This window comes from Semicossyphus pulcher, unplaced genomic scaffold (genome assembly GCF_022749685.1).
Source record: "Semicossyphus pulcher isolate SPU_LCO1_2020_fin unplaced genomic scaffold, fSemPul1.0.p SCAF_3, whole genome shotgun sequence".
Classification (NCBI taxonomy): domain Eukaryota; kingdom Metazoa; phylum Chordata; class Actinopteri; order Labriformes; family Labridae; genus Semicossyphus; species Semicossyphus pulcher.
The window spans coordinates 19053165-19072157 of NW_027211704.1; the positions used below are offsets into that span (position 1 = coordinate 19053165).

Genomic DNA, 18993 nt, shown 5'->3' on the forward strand with positions numbered 1-18993 from the left:
TACAGTTACAGCATTAAAAAATACAGTCATACGTTCAGAGCAATAAGTAAAATCCTGACTATAAGAGCCAAAACATCAAGAAAACTAAGTGTGGCATTGATGTTATATTGTCCTGCATGGGTAGTACCCAATGTGACCACAAGAGGGAAGAAAAATCATATGTAGTTTATGGTCGGTCCGGGTATCATCGTATAATCCGTTCTGTGGTCAGATAACCCAAAACGAAACTGCTGAAAACGGATTGTTTTAGACCAAAAACGAGAAAACGGAAAAAACGGAGCCGTTTTCTCGTTTTGTCACCCAAAATTAAAAAACCACAAAACCAATTCAAGGGAAACGGTCCAATTTGTTTTTTTGTCCATTTATTATTTTGATTTTTATCGCAATGAATGAAGGAATACAGTTGGGCTGTCACGTGACACGGAAGTGATAGTTAAAATGTCAAAATAAAAGCCCCTAAACAGCGCAAGCTGGCTGGCTGGCTGGCTGGCAGGCAGATAGATAGAAAGACAGACAGATTTGAGATGGTTTGGATCGATATTGTGCATATTTCAAACTACACATTACATTTTCCCTTGACAAATATTGATCACTACCTCAACTACTACTACTACTACCACCAATATTAATTCTAGTAGACTACTACAAATACTGATAATAATGATAATAGTTTTGTAATTACAATTTAACTTAAATCTACATTCTAATATATTTTCATTATTTTTTATATCAAAGAGTCCAGAACATCTTTTGCAAGTTAACACCAAATGAACATTTAAAGGAGGACTAGGTAGTTTAAAAAAAATCTAATGTCTTTCAGTCAAATGTGGGCTAAATTTCAAATCTCTACATCACAGATTTTGGTGTACTTATTTCCAGTTTATCAATTTTCTTTTCACAGTTGAAGATTTTCTGTAATTTTTTATTATTAAGTGATATAATTTTCGGTTGTGTTTAGTTAACACAGTCCAGCCAAATAGAGCATCTTCAAAGTCACCAGCAGAGGTCCCCATCCTCCACCCTGAAGGTTATGAGCAGCAACATGGTTTAGGATAATCATGACAACAGCAAAATAATGATAACAATTATACAACATATTACAACTGAACTTATAAGTACATTGCTCTATCCTTTCATTTGGCCCGAGTGACTAATTTTACGCCCAGGTATATATTCCAAATGTGTATAATAATAGGCAACAAACAGTAACGTGTCATTTTCAGCTGCCAAAGAATGATTGTGGTTTGTCTATGCCCAAAAATAACTAGATCTAAATGTATTGACATGATCATTTCCACCACACAACCATATAGAAATGAGAAAAAAACACTTAAAGTGTCATCTTCCTTGTTTCAGTGGACAAATGCACATGATAAATCTAAAGGAACATATTTCTCTTTACATTTTAGCAGAGGATCTAAATTTGCAGTGGGGTGTGAGAGATGTCACTGGCATGCTAGCTGTAATCAAGCCACTTCTTAAAAAGCCTTTGATTCAGGCACCTTAGCTAGCTATAGACCTGTATCTAACCTTCCTTTTAATTCAAAGATCCTTGAGGAAGCAGTCGCTAATCAGTTATGTGACTTTCTTCATAACAACAGTTTATTTGAGGACTTTCAGTCAGGATTTAGAGTCCACCATAGCACTGAGACAGCCCTTTTGCGAGTTTCAAATGATCTACTTACTGCTTCAGACAGACGACTTCTCTCTGTACTCGTCCTGTTAGATCTTAGTGCCGCTTTTGACACGATAGACCATCACATCCTGTTACAGAGACTAGAACATTTAATTGGTATTACAGGATCTGCATTAAGTTGGTTTAAATCTTATTTATCAGATCGATCTCAGTTCGTTCATGATGTGTCCTCTATGCACACCAAAGTTAGTCATGGAGTTCCACAAGGTTATGTGCTCGGACCGATTCTTTTTACCTTATATATGCTTCCTCTTGGTAATATCATGAGTAAACACTCCATTAATTTTCATTGTTACGCAGAGGATACTCAATTATACTTATCAATGAAGCCAGACGAAACCAATCAGCTATCTAAACTAGAAGCATGCCTTAAGGACATAAAGATCTGGATGACTAGATACTTTCTGCTACTTAATTCAGACAAAACTGAAGTTATTGTGCTCGGCCCCAAACACCTAAGAGATTCTTTCTCTAATGATATAGCTGCCCTAGGTGGCATCAGCCTGGCATCCAGCACTACTGTTAAAATCCTTCTTCTTACTTACAAAGCTCTTAATGGTCAGGCACCATCATATCTTAAAGAGCTCATAGGGCCATATGACCCCTCTAGAACATTGCGCTCCCAGGATGCAGGCCTGCTTGTGGTACCTAGAGTCTCTAAGAGTAGTGTTGGAGGTAGAGCCTTCAATTACCAGGCCCCCCTCCTCTGGAACAATCTACCAGTCAAGGTCCAGGAGGCAGACACCCTCTCTTCTTTTAAGAGTAGACTTATTGTTGTAGTAGACCTGTTGACTTCAACTGTTACAATTATGATTACTACAGCATTTATCATTACTCTGCTTCTCGTGCTAATTTCTTTTTTGCTAACCTTCACACTAGTGTACCACTATTATTGTCATTGTAACCATAAGTATGTGTTACCTGTTGTTGTAACAAGGACATGTGTTGTTGTTGTAACAAGGACATGTGTTGTTGTTGTAACAAGAACATATGTTGTTGTTGCTCTCTTTGCCTGTCTCTATCCTGCATCTCCTTCTATCCCATTTTCGGCCCATCCAGTCGAGGCAAACGGCTGTTCAACATGAGTCTGGTTCTGCTCGAGGTTTCTGCCTGTTAAAAGGAAGTTTTTCCTTGCCATTGTGCCGAATGTTGCTACTAAGTGCTACTCATAGTGATTCATGTTGGGCCTCCCTTAAAATAACATCACAAAGAGTCGGTCTAGACCTGGGGTCCGTTTCACAAAGAAGGTTCAACAAACTCTGAGTCTAACCCTGGACTCTGAGTTGATCTACTCTGAGATAGGAAACTCTGAGTTTTCGGTTCCAGAACAGCTGATCAGAGTTAGTTCAATCAACTCTGAGTAGGTTCACCCAGAGTTAAGTGCGTGCACGCTGACTGTAAAAAGCCAGCATTAATGGAGCCCCGACACCACGATTCACCATGGCAACGGTACACAAAAAGAGGTCCTCCTACGTCACACCAGCGGAGCTCGAAATCCTCATGCGGACGTTCAGCGAATACGAGCATGTTTTTAGAAAAATAAAGTAACACGGCTGCAGCTGCAAAAGAGAGAGAAGCGGCGTGGGAAGAAACTGCTGCTCGAGTAAATTTGCAAGTTTGAACTGGTCTATTTATTTAATACTTAATCACGACCGGAAGCTAAAATTTATATTAATTTAGGAGCAATCCAGCGGGAGAAAAACGTAAATGGAAGCACTTCAATCATATTTTCAATATTAAACAGATTAAATATCATTCAGTGGCTGTTTTAATGTGCATCAGCTTTATCCCTAACATGATGCTGACTTCACATACATTATAATTCATGTTGATTAAACTGAATGTGTTAGTTTAAAAAAAAAAAAATCCAATAACTAACGGCGTCTTATTTGAGCGCTCTCGGCAGTGGTGGTGGAAAATCTAAAAATGATGACTTTGACACAGATTTGTCTTTTGATTTTTTTTATCATAAACATAAAAGACTTTTGCAAAGCGGTCAGAGCAGCACAGAGACGCAACGTTTCTTCTTTTAATTCGGTAACCGCTCAAACACACGCGTGAGACGGGCTGAATGAATGAGGAAGTCGAATGAGGGTTTTATATTCTAGAGGGAGGAGACAGAGCGAAACTCTGAGTTTCCTGAAGAAAACCTGCTCACGACCAGGTTAGGTTCATAGAGTCTGTCAGTCTACAGTAACTGACCGAGAGCTTAAGTTACCTCTCTCTGTGAAACAGGCTAGAGTTACCCCTCTTTCTCTGGTTTGAGTTACCTCCCTTTGTGAAACGGAAAACTCAGAGTTTCCCTCATTTTAGGGCTAACAGACTCAGAGTTTTCAATAAACCTGCTTTGTGAAACGGACCCCTGCTCTTTTTGTTAAGTGTCTCGAGATAACTCTGGTTATGATTTGGCACTATACAAATAATATTTGATTTGATTGATTGATGCTTTGCAAATATGGTTTTCCTTTCTGCGTGTTGGAGGCCTCTTGGGGCAGCTCTTGTGCCACAGTGGGCAAAGGCAATACTGGGTCTAACAGGGTAAAGGCTCAACCTCTGTGATCTCCCATCATTGCACCTGCAGAGCCTCTCTGTCTGACACCTATGGTGCTATCAGGTAAAAAAAAACCCAAAAAACTTCTTTCAGGCAAAATAAACACAACTTTTCAGGTGGTTTGAGCAAGACCGGGCGATCCTAGTCGCATTTTAACTCTGTCAGATTTTGTTACAGTATTACACATTAGTTTTATTTTGTAGATGACAAAGACCATGCTTTATAAAGACGAATATCAGTTAGGAGTAATCTGATCACAATCTAGTGCTACTGAAACCACAATACAAACCACAGATCCAGACACCAAGATCCAAGTGGTCTCCTAAGGCAGAGGAGGCTCTGAGGGACTGCTTTTGGTCTACTGACTGGAGCGCCCTGCAAGAGCCACACGGTGAGAACATCGAGGGGGTCACACTGCATCACTGACTACCTGAACTTCTGTGTGGATGTTGTGGGTCCCATAAAAACTGTGTGCTGCCTCCATAACAACAAGCCCTGGATTACCAGCAATGTCAAGGACATCCTTAACAGGAAAAAGAGGGCATTCAAAGAGGGAGACTGGGAAGAGCTGAAGGCGTGCAGGGGGAGCTCAAGGTCCGACTGAGAGAAGCTGAGGAGGACTACAGAAAGAAAGTGGAACAGAAGCTGCAGGACAACAACATCGAGGGAGGTCTGGGATTAAAAAAAAACATCACAGGCTGCAAGAAGAAGGACAGCAACACAGCAGAGGGAGACTATTGCAGCCAGGAGCTGCCCACCCAGCCCTTAATTGTAAAGATAAATATTTTCCTGTAGATTTATAATGTGCATTTGTCCACTGAAACAAGGAAGATGACACTTCAAGTGTTATTTTCTCATTGCTATATGGTTGTGTGGTAAAGTATATTTGATTGCTGGAAATGATCATGTCAATACATTTAAATCTAGTTATTTTTGGGCATAGACAAACCACAATCATTTTTTGGCAGCTGAAAATGACACGTTACTGTTTGTTGCCTATTATTATACACATTTGGAATATATACCTGAAAATCGATAAACAGGAAATAAGTAAACCAAAATCTGTGATGTAGAGATTTGAAATTTAGCCCAAAATTTGTCTGAAAGAAATAAGATTTTCTTTTTTTAACTACCTAGTCGTCCTTTAAATGTTAATTTGGAGTTAAGACTTGCAAAAGATGTTCTGGACTCTTTGATATAAAAAAAATAATGAAATTATATAAGAATGTAGATTTAAGTTAAATTGTAATTACAAAACTATTATCATCTGTATTTTTAATAGTCTACTAGAATTAATATTGGTGAAGCAGTAGTTGTTGAGGCAGTGATCAATGTTTGTCAAGGGAATATGTAGTATGAAATATGCACAATATAAACAAATCCCTCTCAAATCCATCCATCCATCCATCCATCCATCCATCCATCTATCTATCTATCTAACAGCGAGCCAGCTAGCGCTGTTTAGGGGCTTTTATTTTGACATTTTAACGATTACTTCCGTGTCACGTGATATCCCAAATGTATTCCTTGATTCCCTGATAAAAATCAAAATAATAAATGGACAAAAAAACAAATTGGACCGTTTCCTTTTAATTGGTTTAGTCGTTTTTTCAATTTTGGATTCTGAGTGACAAAACGAGAAAACGGCTCCGTACTTCCGTTTTCTCGTTTTTGGTCGAAAAAAATAAAACGATAAAACGAGTCGTTTTCAGAAGTTTCGTTTTGGGTTATCTGATGACAGAACGGATTATACGATGATACCCGGACCGGGTCCACTCTAAAATGTGCAGTTTTATCACACAGCACAATGCCACAGATGTCTCAAATTTTGAGGGAGCGTGCAATTGGCATGATGACTGCAGGAATGTCCACCAGAGCTGTTGCCCGTGAATTGAATGTTCATTTCTCTACCATAAGCCGTCTCCAAAGGCGTTTCAGAGAATTTGGCAGTACATCCAACCGGCCTCACAACCGCAGACCACGTGTAACCACGCCAGCCCAGGACCTCCACATCCAGCATCTTCACCTCCAAGATCGTCTGAGACAAGCCACCCAGACAGCTGCTGCAACCATCGGTTTGCATAACCAAAGAATTTCTGCACAAACTGTCAGAAACCGTCTCAGGGAAGCTCATCTGCATGCTCGTCGTCCTCATCGGGGTCTCGACCTGACTGCAGTTCGTCGTCGTAACCGACTTCAGTGGGCAAATGCTCACATTCGATGGCGTCTGGCAGTTTGGAGAGGTGTTCTCTTCACGGATGAATCCCGGTTTTCACTGTACAGGGCAGATGGCAGACAGCGTGTAGGGCGTCATGTGGGTGAGCGGTTTGCTGATGTCAGCGTTGTGAATCGAGTGGCCCATGGTGGCGATGGGGTTATGGTATGGGCAGGCGTATGTTATGGACAACGAACACAGGTGCATTTTATTGATGGCATTTTGAATGCACAGAGATACCGTGACGAGATCCTGAGGCCCATTGTTGTGCCATTCGTCAACGACCATCACCTCATGTTGCAGCATGATAATGCACGGCCCCATGTTGCAAGGATCTGTACACAATTCCTGGAAGCTGAAAACATCCCAGTTCTTGCATGGCCAGCAAACTCACCGAACATGTCACCCATTGAGCATGTTTGGGATGATCTGGATCGGCGTATACGACAGCGTGTTCCAGTTCCTGCCAATATCCAGCAGCTTCGCACAGCCATTGAAGAGGAGTGGACCAACATCCCACAGGCCACAATCAACAACCTGATCAACTCTATGCGAAGGAGATGTGTTGCACTGCGTGAGGCAAATGGTGGTCACACCAGATCCTGACCCCCCCAATACAGTAAAACTGCACATTTTAGAGTGGCCTTTTATTGTGGCCAGCCTAAGGCACACCTGTGCAATAATCAAGCTGTCTAATCAGCATCTTGATATGCCACACCTGTGAGGTGGATGGATTATCTTGGCAAAGGAGAAGTGCTCACTAACACAGATTTAGACAAATTTGTGAACAATATTTGAGAGAAATAGGCCTTTTGTGTACATAGAAAAAGTCTTAGATCTTTGAGTTCAGCTCATGAAAAATGGGAGCAAAAACAACAAAAAGTGTTGCGTTTATATTTTTGTTCAGTGTATATCAAAGTTTCTTAACAGAGAACTGGAGGCCACTTGAATGGGCAGTTTGGGTTTTTATTTCAGTGCAGTAAATGTATTTCTTAATACATCTGTTGTCTGATAAAACAATCACGCTCCTCACTAGAACATCAAGCTGTCTTCTGTTATGGGGTAATATCAACTATCTTTTAATTTTTAAAACTGTATGGGATTGTTTTTTATTCACAATATACAGTATTAATAAGTGCAAATTGAAGAGCCAAGTTGAACAGTTTTGACTGTGTCTGATAGCTGGATAAATCGAAGTAAACTGTAGCTCTCTTCCTCCATTATAATAAAGCATGTGACTGGTTTGATTCTGCTCACATTCAACACTCAAAAGAAAGACCCTGTAATAACCGAGCCATTCTGAGATTTAACTGAGGCAGTAGTAGACGTGGCTCACATTGTCAGCAAAGAGACTTTCAAAATATTTTTAGCCAAGAAACACTCAAAAGAAAAGAAACACTGGCCGAAAATCAGCATTTGAGTGAAGTCTGAGGTAAATCATCTCTTTGGCCCCTCTAGTGTAGAGCTGTGCCATAATATTTACATGATACTACTCAAGGCTGCCTTCAATTTAATACACGAAGGAAAAATTGACTTTAAAGAAGTAATCTTTTGATGCAAAAACGTTCAAAATTCAAATAAATGCAAAACCAAGATATTTTAGAGTCACTTTTCAAGTGAAAATAGAATAACTCAAGGGAGGATGGTAAAAATATGCCACCCTGTCAATCCACGTTTTAAAAACTTCTCTAAGAATGTGTCACACGTAGCTTCAACATGCAACAATGTCGACAATGTAAAATTAATAACTAAAAAGTGGACTTCTGAATCTCATAATGCAGTTGGTAACTCTGGATGTGCATGTTCTCCTGGGCCGTGCCTGTAGGTCTGAGCAATATAGCATCAGTTTTTAAAACATTATGCACTTTCGTCTAAGAATCTCCCTTCTTCCAAAAACAATTTTAAGTTTAACTTTGGAATTACTATACTGTCCAAGTGAGGCTAAGTAAGAGACGACTACAAAAGCTGATGTAGTTTTATCCATAAAAATGTCTTAACACAATAACTTTTTCAGAGGATCTCCAGGTTTTCATTTTTTTTTAATTACCCATCCCTACTTGTCCATCTTTCAGAGAGAGAAAGGAACTGCCGAAGCAGCAGGGTGCTTAAAGAGTCAAGGGTTGGCAAATGTGACTATGTGGACTGAAATGGAGGATTTGTACACATTTACAACAAGCCTAGTTTCCTTTGGAATAAGGTTCATACCGGACAATTCTTCATGATTTACATCCACTGCCAAAGCAGGAAGAACTGTCTCAGAAATACTAAATGTAGGGTTTGAGGGAAGGGATGGTGGACACATTTGATTTTGACACTGGAAGGTGGGGTTTGCATCCCATCTCAGGCCAGTCAATGTTGCCGTTTATGTTTTTCTAAAATCTTACAAGGACATTCAAAATGTGAATGTGCAAAAAAGTTCCCATTGAACATAATAGGGTTCAGCAGAAGTATCCAATATATTATTTCTGTTTGATCAGTGGGATAAGAATACAGCAGGTTCTGGGTGCGACGATCTGCTGTAGAAGGTACTAAGGGGCAAACGACCACTACGTGTTGGGAGAGGAGGGGTACTGTGGGTGCCACCAGTCCATTAACTTCACACTCTGAACGGGATCCAACACCACCTGGGTCCCGCCCTGATCACCCCTCTTCTTCCCACGCCGAAGCGGCGAGTCCTGGAACACCAGGCGGACGCGGTGGTGGCGCATGTCTGTGCTAACGTTGATTGTGAACTGCAAGAAAGACAGAGACATAACAGGTCAGATCAAGAGAGGAGTAAGGATGCTTGGTGCAAAAGTTCATTTTTCACATATGTTCATGATCAAAGTGGTATTTTGATGACAAAGACCTACAAACTCCTAGCTTCTGTTTACACCTGGTATAAACATGCTTCCTGTTGTAGAACCAGAAAACCACTCAGGTTGGGTCTGTAAGCTATTTCTTATTAATTTACAACATAATTACTTTCATTAAAAATGGTCTTAGTATAGTATTTTAACATTTAAATGTTAATAGTCAAAATTAATCCTCTCTATGGATATAGGCTCACACAAGCAAATAGTTAAAATAAATTTACACCATATTATGTAGTCGCCAATACCAGTATAAAGAGAGTTACTAACCAGGGTGAGTGTCATGCCCATGACCACAGGGGTGAAGATGAAATTGAGGGTTGTGACCTGAAGTAAATAGCAGTCCGAGTCTGGGTTTGTATGGACATCCTCATATTGTCTGGGCATGCGCAAGGACATGGCACAACCATTCTTACTGTGTACCTGCTGGAGAGAAGATAACACAGAAATACACAAAAGTAAACATAACAGCAGCTGTATAAATGTAACATGTTTAAACAAGCCTATTTACCTGCTTTAGAAACTTGAAGTTGAACTCCCACAATGCCTCTGGCCGTGTCCCTGTTACCTTTCTGACCCAGAACAGCAAACACTGCAAAAGGAAAAAAATCAAGCATGTCAAATTGACCGTTGACAATAATTTTTACGTTCCTTCTAGGCATCAGGAAGCAAAAAAGACACAAATAAACGACCGATATGTTTCTAATCATGTGACATTGAGGGATTATTCTCCAAGTTCTCACTCCCATTACACAGGCCATGAAGAAATTTGGTTGGAAAAGAGTAGGACGCTAAATTACAAGCCACTTGCAAGACTAACAGGTGAAAGACATAAAGCACAAAACTGTGGCTCCACATCAGTCAGGTCACCTGACAATTGATCCGTCTGTTTACCTTGGAGTTGAGCAAGGCTGTGGGTGTGGACTCTGGCAGGGCAGGAATCTTTGACACACGCAAGTCGAACGGCTCATACAAATGGAAAAGTGAGCGAATCACACGGGCCCTCAAACAGCGCATCTTGTGGATAGAGTCAGGCTGGAGACGGAACGGTAGGTCAGCATCAATCCTGTAATGTCTGTGAAGCAGAGAGGGAAGGTTTGAGGAAATTAAATAATGTCTTAATTATACAAAAGGTCAGTTTGTACATATAGGAAATAAAAAATTATATGCCATAATTGTATTTTCCTATATAGAAATGGTCATGAGTTTAACAAGAAATCGTGAAATGACATAGTTTGGTGTCCATTCTAAGAATCAGCAAGTCACAGATTTGCAAACAGTCTTTGACAGGAGACATTGATATGCCAAAATATCATATATGTTTTCTGGTTCATTTCACACTGACATAGTTCTTGTAGAAAAAAGAAAAACCCCACTGTAACATTATATTCATCTCTGTTGGGACCTCACCTTCTGTATAGCCTGGTCCAAAAAGCAGCAGTGCAAGTGACTGTCCAGGCATTCTTGGAGATAAGAGCAAATGTGCACACGTCCTCAGGCCGAATATAGGAGGCGAGCACTAACCAAATATCCACTGGATAATCCTGCCCATTACTGCTCTCACTGCTTTCTGTGAAGACATCATACAAACAGTTCACACACTAGTAAGATTTCTGCAGTCCCAAAATTTTACGTCCCACATTGAAGACTCATTCCTCTACGTGCATACATTTAATAAATTACAAGTCATACCCTTTCTCCTCTTGTTTTTCTTCTTGTGGGCCACTTTTGTTTCACTTTCTTCATCTTCCTCCTGGTCTAGGTCATCACTGCTGTCCAAAGCGTCAGCGTTGACGCCCGCTGCAGACGAGAGGACCTCCTCTACGGCACCCTGAGATGCTTCCAGCCCGCAAAGTAATTTCACTAAAACACAGTATATCTTTCAGCAACCGGATCTCCTTTGCAAACAAGGCCAAGTGACAATGTCATCATCGCAAGTTACCTTCTTTTTCAACTGCATTTGCAACAGCCTTTTTCACCCTCCCCGATTTCACAACGGCTGGGTCGGCATCAGCATAATCAGCAACAGTCACTAAAATAAAATAGACATGTTTTATACTTGTGCTTTATAGAAATGCGATGTCTTTAAAACACAGCAGCTACAACTTCTTGTGCCTACTACTGACATACAGTATACAGGTGAGTCATACATACAGCACCTAACAAACTCTAAAGGTGAGCGAAACTATTTTTCACATTTACTATCATCAAATATACATTTGACCTAACAAGTTATATTAGACGACACTGAATGGCAAACAGTTTCCCGTCTATCCTTACAGTGGGCGGGCTAACGTTAGCCTGTTGGCTAATGTAAACGCAACAGACCTGATTCCGAACAAACGTCCCCGGCCCTAAACTTCAGCCGTTTTCGGTTCCCTTTCTTGGGCATGTCGACACCAATGATTTCTGGGCGCTTAACGGGCCTGTGAGTCCTGCCATGTCTCTATGGCAAGCGGAGGTAGAGAGAAAGAAAGAAAAATGAGAGAGAAATTGAAAAATGTTCCGCCAGGATCTTCAGCCATCATGGAATGACGTGACGAGGCAAGTAACGCGAGAGTATCCTTATTTGTATTCGCTCTCTGTTGCTTTACTGCCATCTACTGGTGATTGTGAACATTTCAATGATTTCTCATGACCGAAGGTGGACGAAAATATCTGACTCTTATTTTAAGTCAGTTAAGGCTTGCACCAAAATATTTACAAGTTAAGGCTTTCTTTTATCAACTGAAATATTATTATTTTTAATTAACTTGACAGTAACACACCCTTGATTACCCGGCCTATGTTCAAGAACACTTAAGCTTAGATGTTTTTGCATTTAGCATTAATTAACTGCTATCACTTAAACTGAATTATAGTCCTCAAAGTTTAAAAAATGGCTCCGAATGCAAGAGGAGGCATGAAAGAGCTCAGTCAAAGTGCAACAAAGAAATGGGGCTTTCCTACTACATGACATCATAAGAAGCTGTAGGTGAGGAGTCCAGTTAGACATAATTAATGGTAAAAAGACGTATTCCACATTTTCACAAAATGAGATGTTTGCCACTTGTTTCTTGTGCACCTCCATTTCTTACTCAACAGCAATGTAAGAAAGTGAACATACCAATACTTTGTCACCCTGCATTTAATTGGGTTGTTAATGGACACTATTAAAGCTTCCCTGGCATCACTGAGCCAGGCATTTTTAGATAATAACTATCAGTCAGAGAAGAAATACATGATCATATTATCAGACCCAAGAGTCACAATGCTGACAAGATCAACAGTGCTGTGCAGTGACCCATGCAAGTATTATATCATGTGCTGCAGGGCATCATGGAATTGCTGTTGATAACAATGTTGTCAGAGTCTTAAAAAGTCAGCTGCAGAGAGTTTAATCTACTTGGACAATTTTCTCTGAAACCAAAGCAAAATTAGGTTTTCCAGGAAACCTGCCGCAATTCAAAGAAGTCTAAAAAAAGTAGGTAATGCTTCAACCTTTGGCCATAATAAATGAGTCTCTGATAATAAAGCAGTCAGAGCAGTGATCGTCTTGTGTTCTGCAACCTCAGAGATGGATCAGAGGAGATTCCTGGAGAAATTGTCTCATTTCTGAAGACCACTTTTATGTTTTCTGTTCTTTTTACAATGTTACTATTTCATTTAGCCGACACTTTGGTCCAAAGCGACGTACATCTACAAGAAGCAACAAGCAACGATTCTTGTAACACCGAACATTGACTTTTACCTTCATTTGTACATGAACAAATTCAATTGCAACTTAGCAGTTTATACAATAATAAGTCTATAAACCTCAAAGACCTTGTTATTTTCTAATATAAATTATGATTATTTTTTCAACTTCAGAGAGCAACTCTATTTAATAACTGTTCTATAAATGCTCATCTTCAACATCAGAAATCTTTCAGTCATGCTACAAAATAGTCTTTATTATGAGATGTTCCATTCTGCGAAATGAGCAAAGGTTTTTGTGCTTTAAGTACATTTTGAAGCTAATACTTTTCTACTTTTACTTAATAATCAGCTGCTTCTTGTTGTTCCTAAGACGAGGCAGAAAACCAGGGGTGACCGCGCATTTTTAGCGGTGGCCCCCAAATTATGGAACGAGCCCCCCCCCCATTGTTAGAAGATAACAAGATGTTACTTAAGAGTTACTTTTATTCTTTGGCTTTTAACCCAGCATGAGAGTTTTTGTGGCATATTGTGTCATTTCTATTGTCTTATAACTGTATTTTAATGTGTTATATAAGTTTCTATGTTTTTTACAGTTTCTCCCTGTGTGTTGTTATTGTTTCTATGCATTTTACTGTTATTTATTTTTAATTTTATTGTGCAGCACTTTGGTAAACTTTGATGTTCTTTAAAATGTGCTGTATAATAATGACAATATCAGACACAGCCAATAGGTGGAGAAGAATAGCATTCTGTACTAACCTTATAGATGACGAAAGGGCAGATTTTTGACATAAGTATATCTGGATTTGCTTGTATTAGAAAGACAAATGTGATATCTATAGAAAGTTTTAAATGAATCAATAAAAATACCGCTAAATGTTGTCAAAATAAGTGATTGCATGAATGAATTATGTCAAATTTGATCTTTTTAAGGGTTTGATCAGAAAATAATAATTGGACAAGACTACTACTACGACTCGTTTCATTTTGTTTCCCAAGTACATACTTTCCTAATGTTTCCATGACAATTTCTATCACTTTGACATCAATTAATCTATCATCTTTAACTGACTTTAAGTAGGCTACGGATGCTCTCTTTTATCAAATTCCCACAAACTTTATATTATTAGCATTTACTTTATCTTTTAAAGCAAGCCAGCTCTGCCAGTGTGCTCTTTAGCCACCAGTTAAGACAGAGAATTAAATTCAGTCCGTTTGGGAGACAGTGGCTCCACCAGGCTTTATGAAAAAATCATGTCTGTCTTCAATGTGTCATAAAAAATTTAGGGGAGCGGCATTACTATTCTTTGCACAGCATGAATTGTTATTTTGCAAAGTAAGAATGACTCACCTTTAATTTACACAACTGCTTCCAACAACCAACAAAGTCTTATTATAGAGAAATAATATTAATGCTTCTTTTTTTGATGTTTACTTTTACCAGATTCAGCGTGACGGAGGCAGTTTTGATATACCAAGTCTTCTAACCGAATTAAAAGATACAATCATAATAAATTAATGTACGTTTTCAAGTCACATGTTCTTTTAAACATTTAGCAGATATTAATTACACTTTCAACTTGTATTTTGACATGGCAAAGAAGCACTTGTATCAGATTCAAAGACATGTTTCTGGTGAAGCAAGAGTACCTGTGTATAGTATATATAAAAGTATAAAGTATAAAAAAAATATGAAACTGTTTGAGGTTGAATGATTTTTTCCTAAATGGATTTTGATTGCTGTAAGTCTCCAGTCTTACATTGATGAAATACCACCATGGACTATGTTATTTTATTCATACAATTCGGTTATAAAAACATTACAATTATATCTGTGACTTCATTATTAATTATTTTTTAAAGTGTTTTTTTAATATAAAGTTTTTAAGAAGGTCACTCAATTTACAACACAGCCACAGAATAAGGAGGTGTCACTTTTCCCACCCTTTTCTATCCATTACAAATATTTATACACTCATAGTTCATGTCAGGTCCTGCAGGGGGCGCTGCACGCTCTCTGTACACACACTGCCTCTGTGGTTTGGTTAAACTGACGCCTCTGTAACGCGCATCATGTCTCAGGAGCTGTCAGGTCATAACGTGCACAGTGGTGCTGATGTAGAAAAGTTAATTACATTTTAACAATCCAGGGTCAAGCTTGCTGAAGAAACATGATACCAGAGTTTGGAGATGAAAAAAATGACATTAATTACCGTCCAGCTAATTTCAGTCCTCTGTGCTGCACGCGCATGTGGTGCAAAATGCTAACAGGCTGCACGCTGGGAAATGGTCCCTTATTTCCAGAGCTGTGTAACCTGGCGGTGACAACTGCAGATTCCCGTGTGTGTGTGTGTGTGTGTGTGTGTGCGTGTGTGTGTAAGTGTGACTGAGCGAGTGTGTGTGTGTGGGAGGAGGAGTGAGCGTCGCTTCGGTGGCGGTGTGTCTGTGTGTGTGGAGAGATGGAAGCGGAGAAGGCGGATGCAGATAAGACTCGCTCTCACCGTCCCCAAGACTAAGGACGCAGATTTAACGGATATTTTCCTGCTTTTTTTTAAAAATATATTGTCCTGCCCATGTACTATGATCCCCATCGTGCTCGCGGGCACCACCCCTCCAAACGCAGCCGTCTATCTCTGAGCTGTCAATCATATCACGCCGGGATTTCTACATGTGAGTGCATGGCGCGCCGGGCAGGGCGGATCTGCTCACGGGGTGAAGAAACGCCGGTTAATATGGATGAAAGGTCAATCATCATCTCATCGTTTCAATCTCTCTGATTAGGTAAGGCGATGGAAAGCGCGAGGATGCACGTTTGATGCACGAGACATGCAATGCTATGGCAATAAGGCGCGTTTCTACGGGTGCATATAGGCTGTGCGATGTTACGGGGCGTAAAATAGGCCCTCTTATCAGTCAATGTAAGTCTGTTTATCAGGCTTGTAACCTATATACTCCTAATTCTCAACCCAAACAGCGACACTGTGCTATAGCCAGACCACAGAGCGGGGAAGATGATGTGCGAAGTGATGCCGACCATCAGCGAAGGAGACTCGGCTGGACCTCCCAGAGGAGGCACCACCGGTGTCCCGAACGGCTCGGACCAGGAGGCCAACTTCGAGCAGCTGATGGTCAACATGCTGGACGAGAGGGACAAGCTGCTGGAGTCCCTCAGGGAGACTCAGGAGACCCTCATTCAGTCTCAGACCAAGCTGCAGGGGGCGCTGCACGAGAGGGACGTGCTCCAGCGGCAGATAAACGCCGCGCTGCCTCAGGTGAGAAGGAGGAGGAGGAGGAGGAGGAGGAGAAGTCGGCCTGTGGAGGGGAAGGGTCGGGCTGTGGTGGAGTGTGTGGGGTGAGATGGATGAGGTTTAGTTCGAGAGAATAGCAAAGGTTGAGTGCCGAATTTGTGGTAAGGTACATAAAGGTGTTGAATGGGAAAACTGTCAGTGTTGATCTTTACCTTTCATACTCAGGCTGGAATACCAACAAGGCATGGACCTAGCATATTTACTGTGCAGGCTTATGAACTGGCTTGTGCTAATGTGATCCTGTGGCCCTGTCTGTGCCAAAATCTTCCTCTTCGGACCTTCTTAATTCAGTATCGGGCCTATATTGTGCATATTTAGTTCATAATGTGTTATTAGTAATTAGTATCCCATGCAAATCTAGGTAAAGGCGGTGTTTGTTCATACAAAAGACATGTAGACCGCAAATGAGAGGACGAGCAGGGTTAAAAGGGTCTGGAGAAACTTCTTTAGCCCCAGGACCAACTCGCAGGTTGATTCGACTATGGTGGTACAGATATTGATCAAATTAAATGTCACTATTCTTTAGTGGCAGTGGGTTAAAACATGGCAAACAATTTAAGATCCTACAGCCAGACTTAGACCTGAAAACAGGGGCGATGCACAAAGTTCTGGGTCCTCTATATAGGCAATCTTTATGCGCCCCTCCCAGCATCCACAGCTATCCTGTCTAGTATCTTTGTGGGCCAACATATACTCAGATCCCTTTTCCTCCCCTGCATGAAAAAGCTAAAAGTGATTGATCTAATTTGAAAGTAGGGAATCATGAGAAGTATTTCTTCAATCAGCACATGTATATTTCCTTAGTATACACCTTCTAGGGGAACCCCTCTAACGCTCCTGCATGTGCCGGGATATCACCCTGAGAATAACTGCGATGATGATGGGGATACACACGCACATACCACTTCAAACGCTTATAATTGGCAGCGTGCCGAAAGGGAGGATCTAAATGTCTGGTGGGTAGAAAAGGTAGTGTGGTAGTAGGTTGAAAGGTGGAGAGTAGGAGGAGGCGGAGGATGGAAGGTTTTTTATTCACTAGACTGGAAGAATGTTTCGGTCTTGGCCAGACGTTGAGAGTCCTGCTGGTCAGAGAGGAGGGCCCGGCCCGCCTAGCGTTGTCTGGATTCAAACAGCCTTATCTCTGTATGTGTCGACCTGCCTGGTGTGTCACCGGGATATGTTTGACGTTTGTAGCTTATACGTGTGTGTATTTTCAAGAAAGAGAGCTGAATAAGGTGTGATGCAGTCATCGGGCATGACGACAATGAAGCCTCAGCAAGTAAAGCTGCGTTACCTCTGACCCTCTGGTCTAAATGCGTTGCATGATGTCACAGCACGGTGTGTGTGTGTGTGTGTGTATGTGAGAGCGAAGGAGAGAAGCATGCTGACGGTGACAGCCTCACTGCAGCCTCTTGTGAAAGAAACATGGCCGCTTGCTAGTGTACATGGCTCTGGGCTGCTTGCTTTCACACATGCATACATGTGTGCGTGTGTGTGTGTGTGTGTGTGTGTGTGTGTGTGTGTGAGTCAGAAAGAGAGCGAGGGGAGAGTGGGAAGAGGCTGTCATGCTCGTTTTCTAATCCTGCTTGGTTCAGCGTAATGTTTTATTCTAGCAATAATACAAGTATTAGTTATACAGTCGTAGACCTCGGGGACATTATGCAGACATTATGACTGGCGCGCACATGCATAAGCTGTCTCCTGCCCTCTTTCTCCCTCCGTCTCAAAACGCTGCACACACTCATGCACACACAGCAGTGGTCATCTCCACACCAGCCACAGAGCGGAGAAATGATGCAACGGTCAGTACAGTAGTGAAGCAATACGGAGAAATGAGAGTATCTCAGTTAGAACTGAGGAGAGTGTGGCCCTGATTGCAGAGAAATTGCAGAGTGCATCTTGCAATGGTGAGGGGGAAGTGTGGTAAAAACAACATACTGTATCTGATGCCTCAAGTTTGGGTGTGATGAATATATTAGAGCAATGTTGTAGCAGTTGGCGATGCTGCTGACCCCATTATTCTATATGTGTCAGCTGCAATTGTGACTGTAGTCGTTGTGTTTTTGCGTTGGGCTGCATACAATATTCGCTTTGTGCTCTTGCCTCCAGTCAGCAGCGTCTACATATGTTCTGTAGGCTATGTGAGATCTGTGCGAGCACTCTGCTCCTGAGGTGCAGACTGATGTATTAGTGTTGGCACAGCAGCCTGTTTTTGCCCAAATCCAACCTCTCCTCCCTCTACGATGCCGAGCAAACATCCCTCATCTCCACCTACTAGGTGTGCACACGTGTGTCAGTGTGTGTTGTTTTCTTATGTCTTCTGTAGGTTTTCTGACTCCATGGGACCGGCCTGACCCAGAACTGTCAGATCTATGTCTCTCCTCCAGAGATACACACTCTGACACACACACACAAACACACTGTGTGAGAGACTCAAAATGCAGTGCTCTCCAGTTTCGTCATTGTTAAAAATACATAAATACACATCACCTTGGCATCAGTGATCACATTTATGCCTGCCTCAGTGGCATCAAAAAGATGGGAGGATGTTGCCATTTGAGCACACACACACACACACACACACACACACACAGACACACACACATACACAGACTAGGATGGATATGTTCATTAGCTACAGAGAATAGAGTTTCAGATTAACATGTCAGCCCATTACAGAGCAAAATGCCTCT

The 18993-nt window shown here is 41.1% G+C and overlaps 2 protein-coding genes across 6 annotated transcripts in view; one reads left to right on the top strand and one right to left on the bottom strand.

Annotated features, from left to right (window-relative positions):
• Window positions 1-8488: 8488 nt before the first annotated feature.
• tmem183a (transmembrane protein 183A) lies at window positions 8489-11830 on the bottom strand. 2 transcript variants are annotated; one of them, XM_069679041.1, is made up of 8 exons: window positions 11643-11830; window positions 11257-11346; window positions 11007-11177; window positions 10725-10884; window positions 10209-10389; window positions 9826-9906; window positions 9585-9737; window positions 8489-9194 (listed from the first exon to the last, which is right to left on the bottom strand). In XM_069679041.1, exons 1-8 carry the CDS (start codon window positions 11704-11706, stop codon window positions 9009-9011), a joined length of 1086 nt encoding a protein of 361 aa, XP_069535142.1. In that variant the 5' UTR covers window positions 11707-11830; the 3' UTR covers window positions 8489-9008. The 2 variants fall into 2 exon arrangements, with proteins under 2 accessions (XP_069535142.1, XP_069535141.1); XM_069679040.1 differs by having other exon boundaries at window positions 9585-9740.
• Window positions 11831-15404: 3574 nt separating this feature from the next.
• Window positions 15405-18993, top strand: part of ppfia4 (PTPRF interacting protein alpha 4) — a 59335-nt gene continuing 55746 nt past the window's right edge. For all 4 annotated transcript variants that reach the window (XM_069679022.1, XM_069679023.1, XM_069679024.1 and 1 more), the window contains exons 1-2: window positions 15405-15773; window positions 15967-16264. In XM_069679022.1, coding sequence (XP_069535123.1) covers window positions 16004-16264 — 261 coding nt within the window. In that variant the 5' untranslated portion in view covers window positions 15405-15773; window positions 15967-16003. The remainder of the gene's footprint in view (window positions 15774-15966; window positions 16265-18993) is intronic.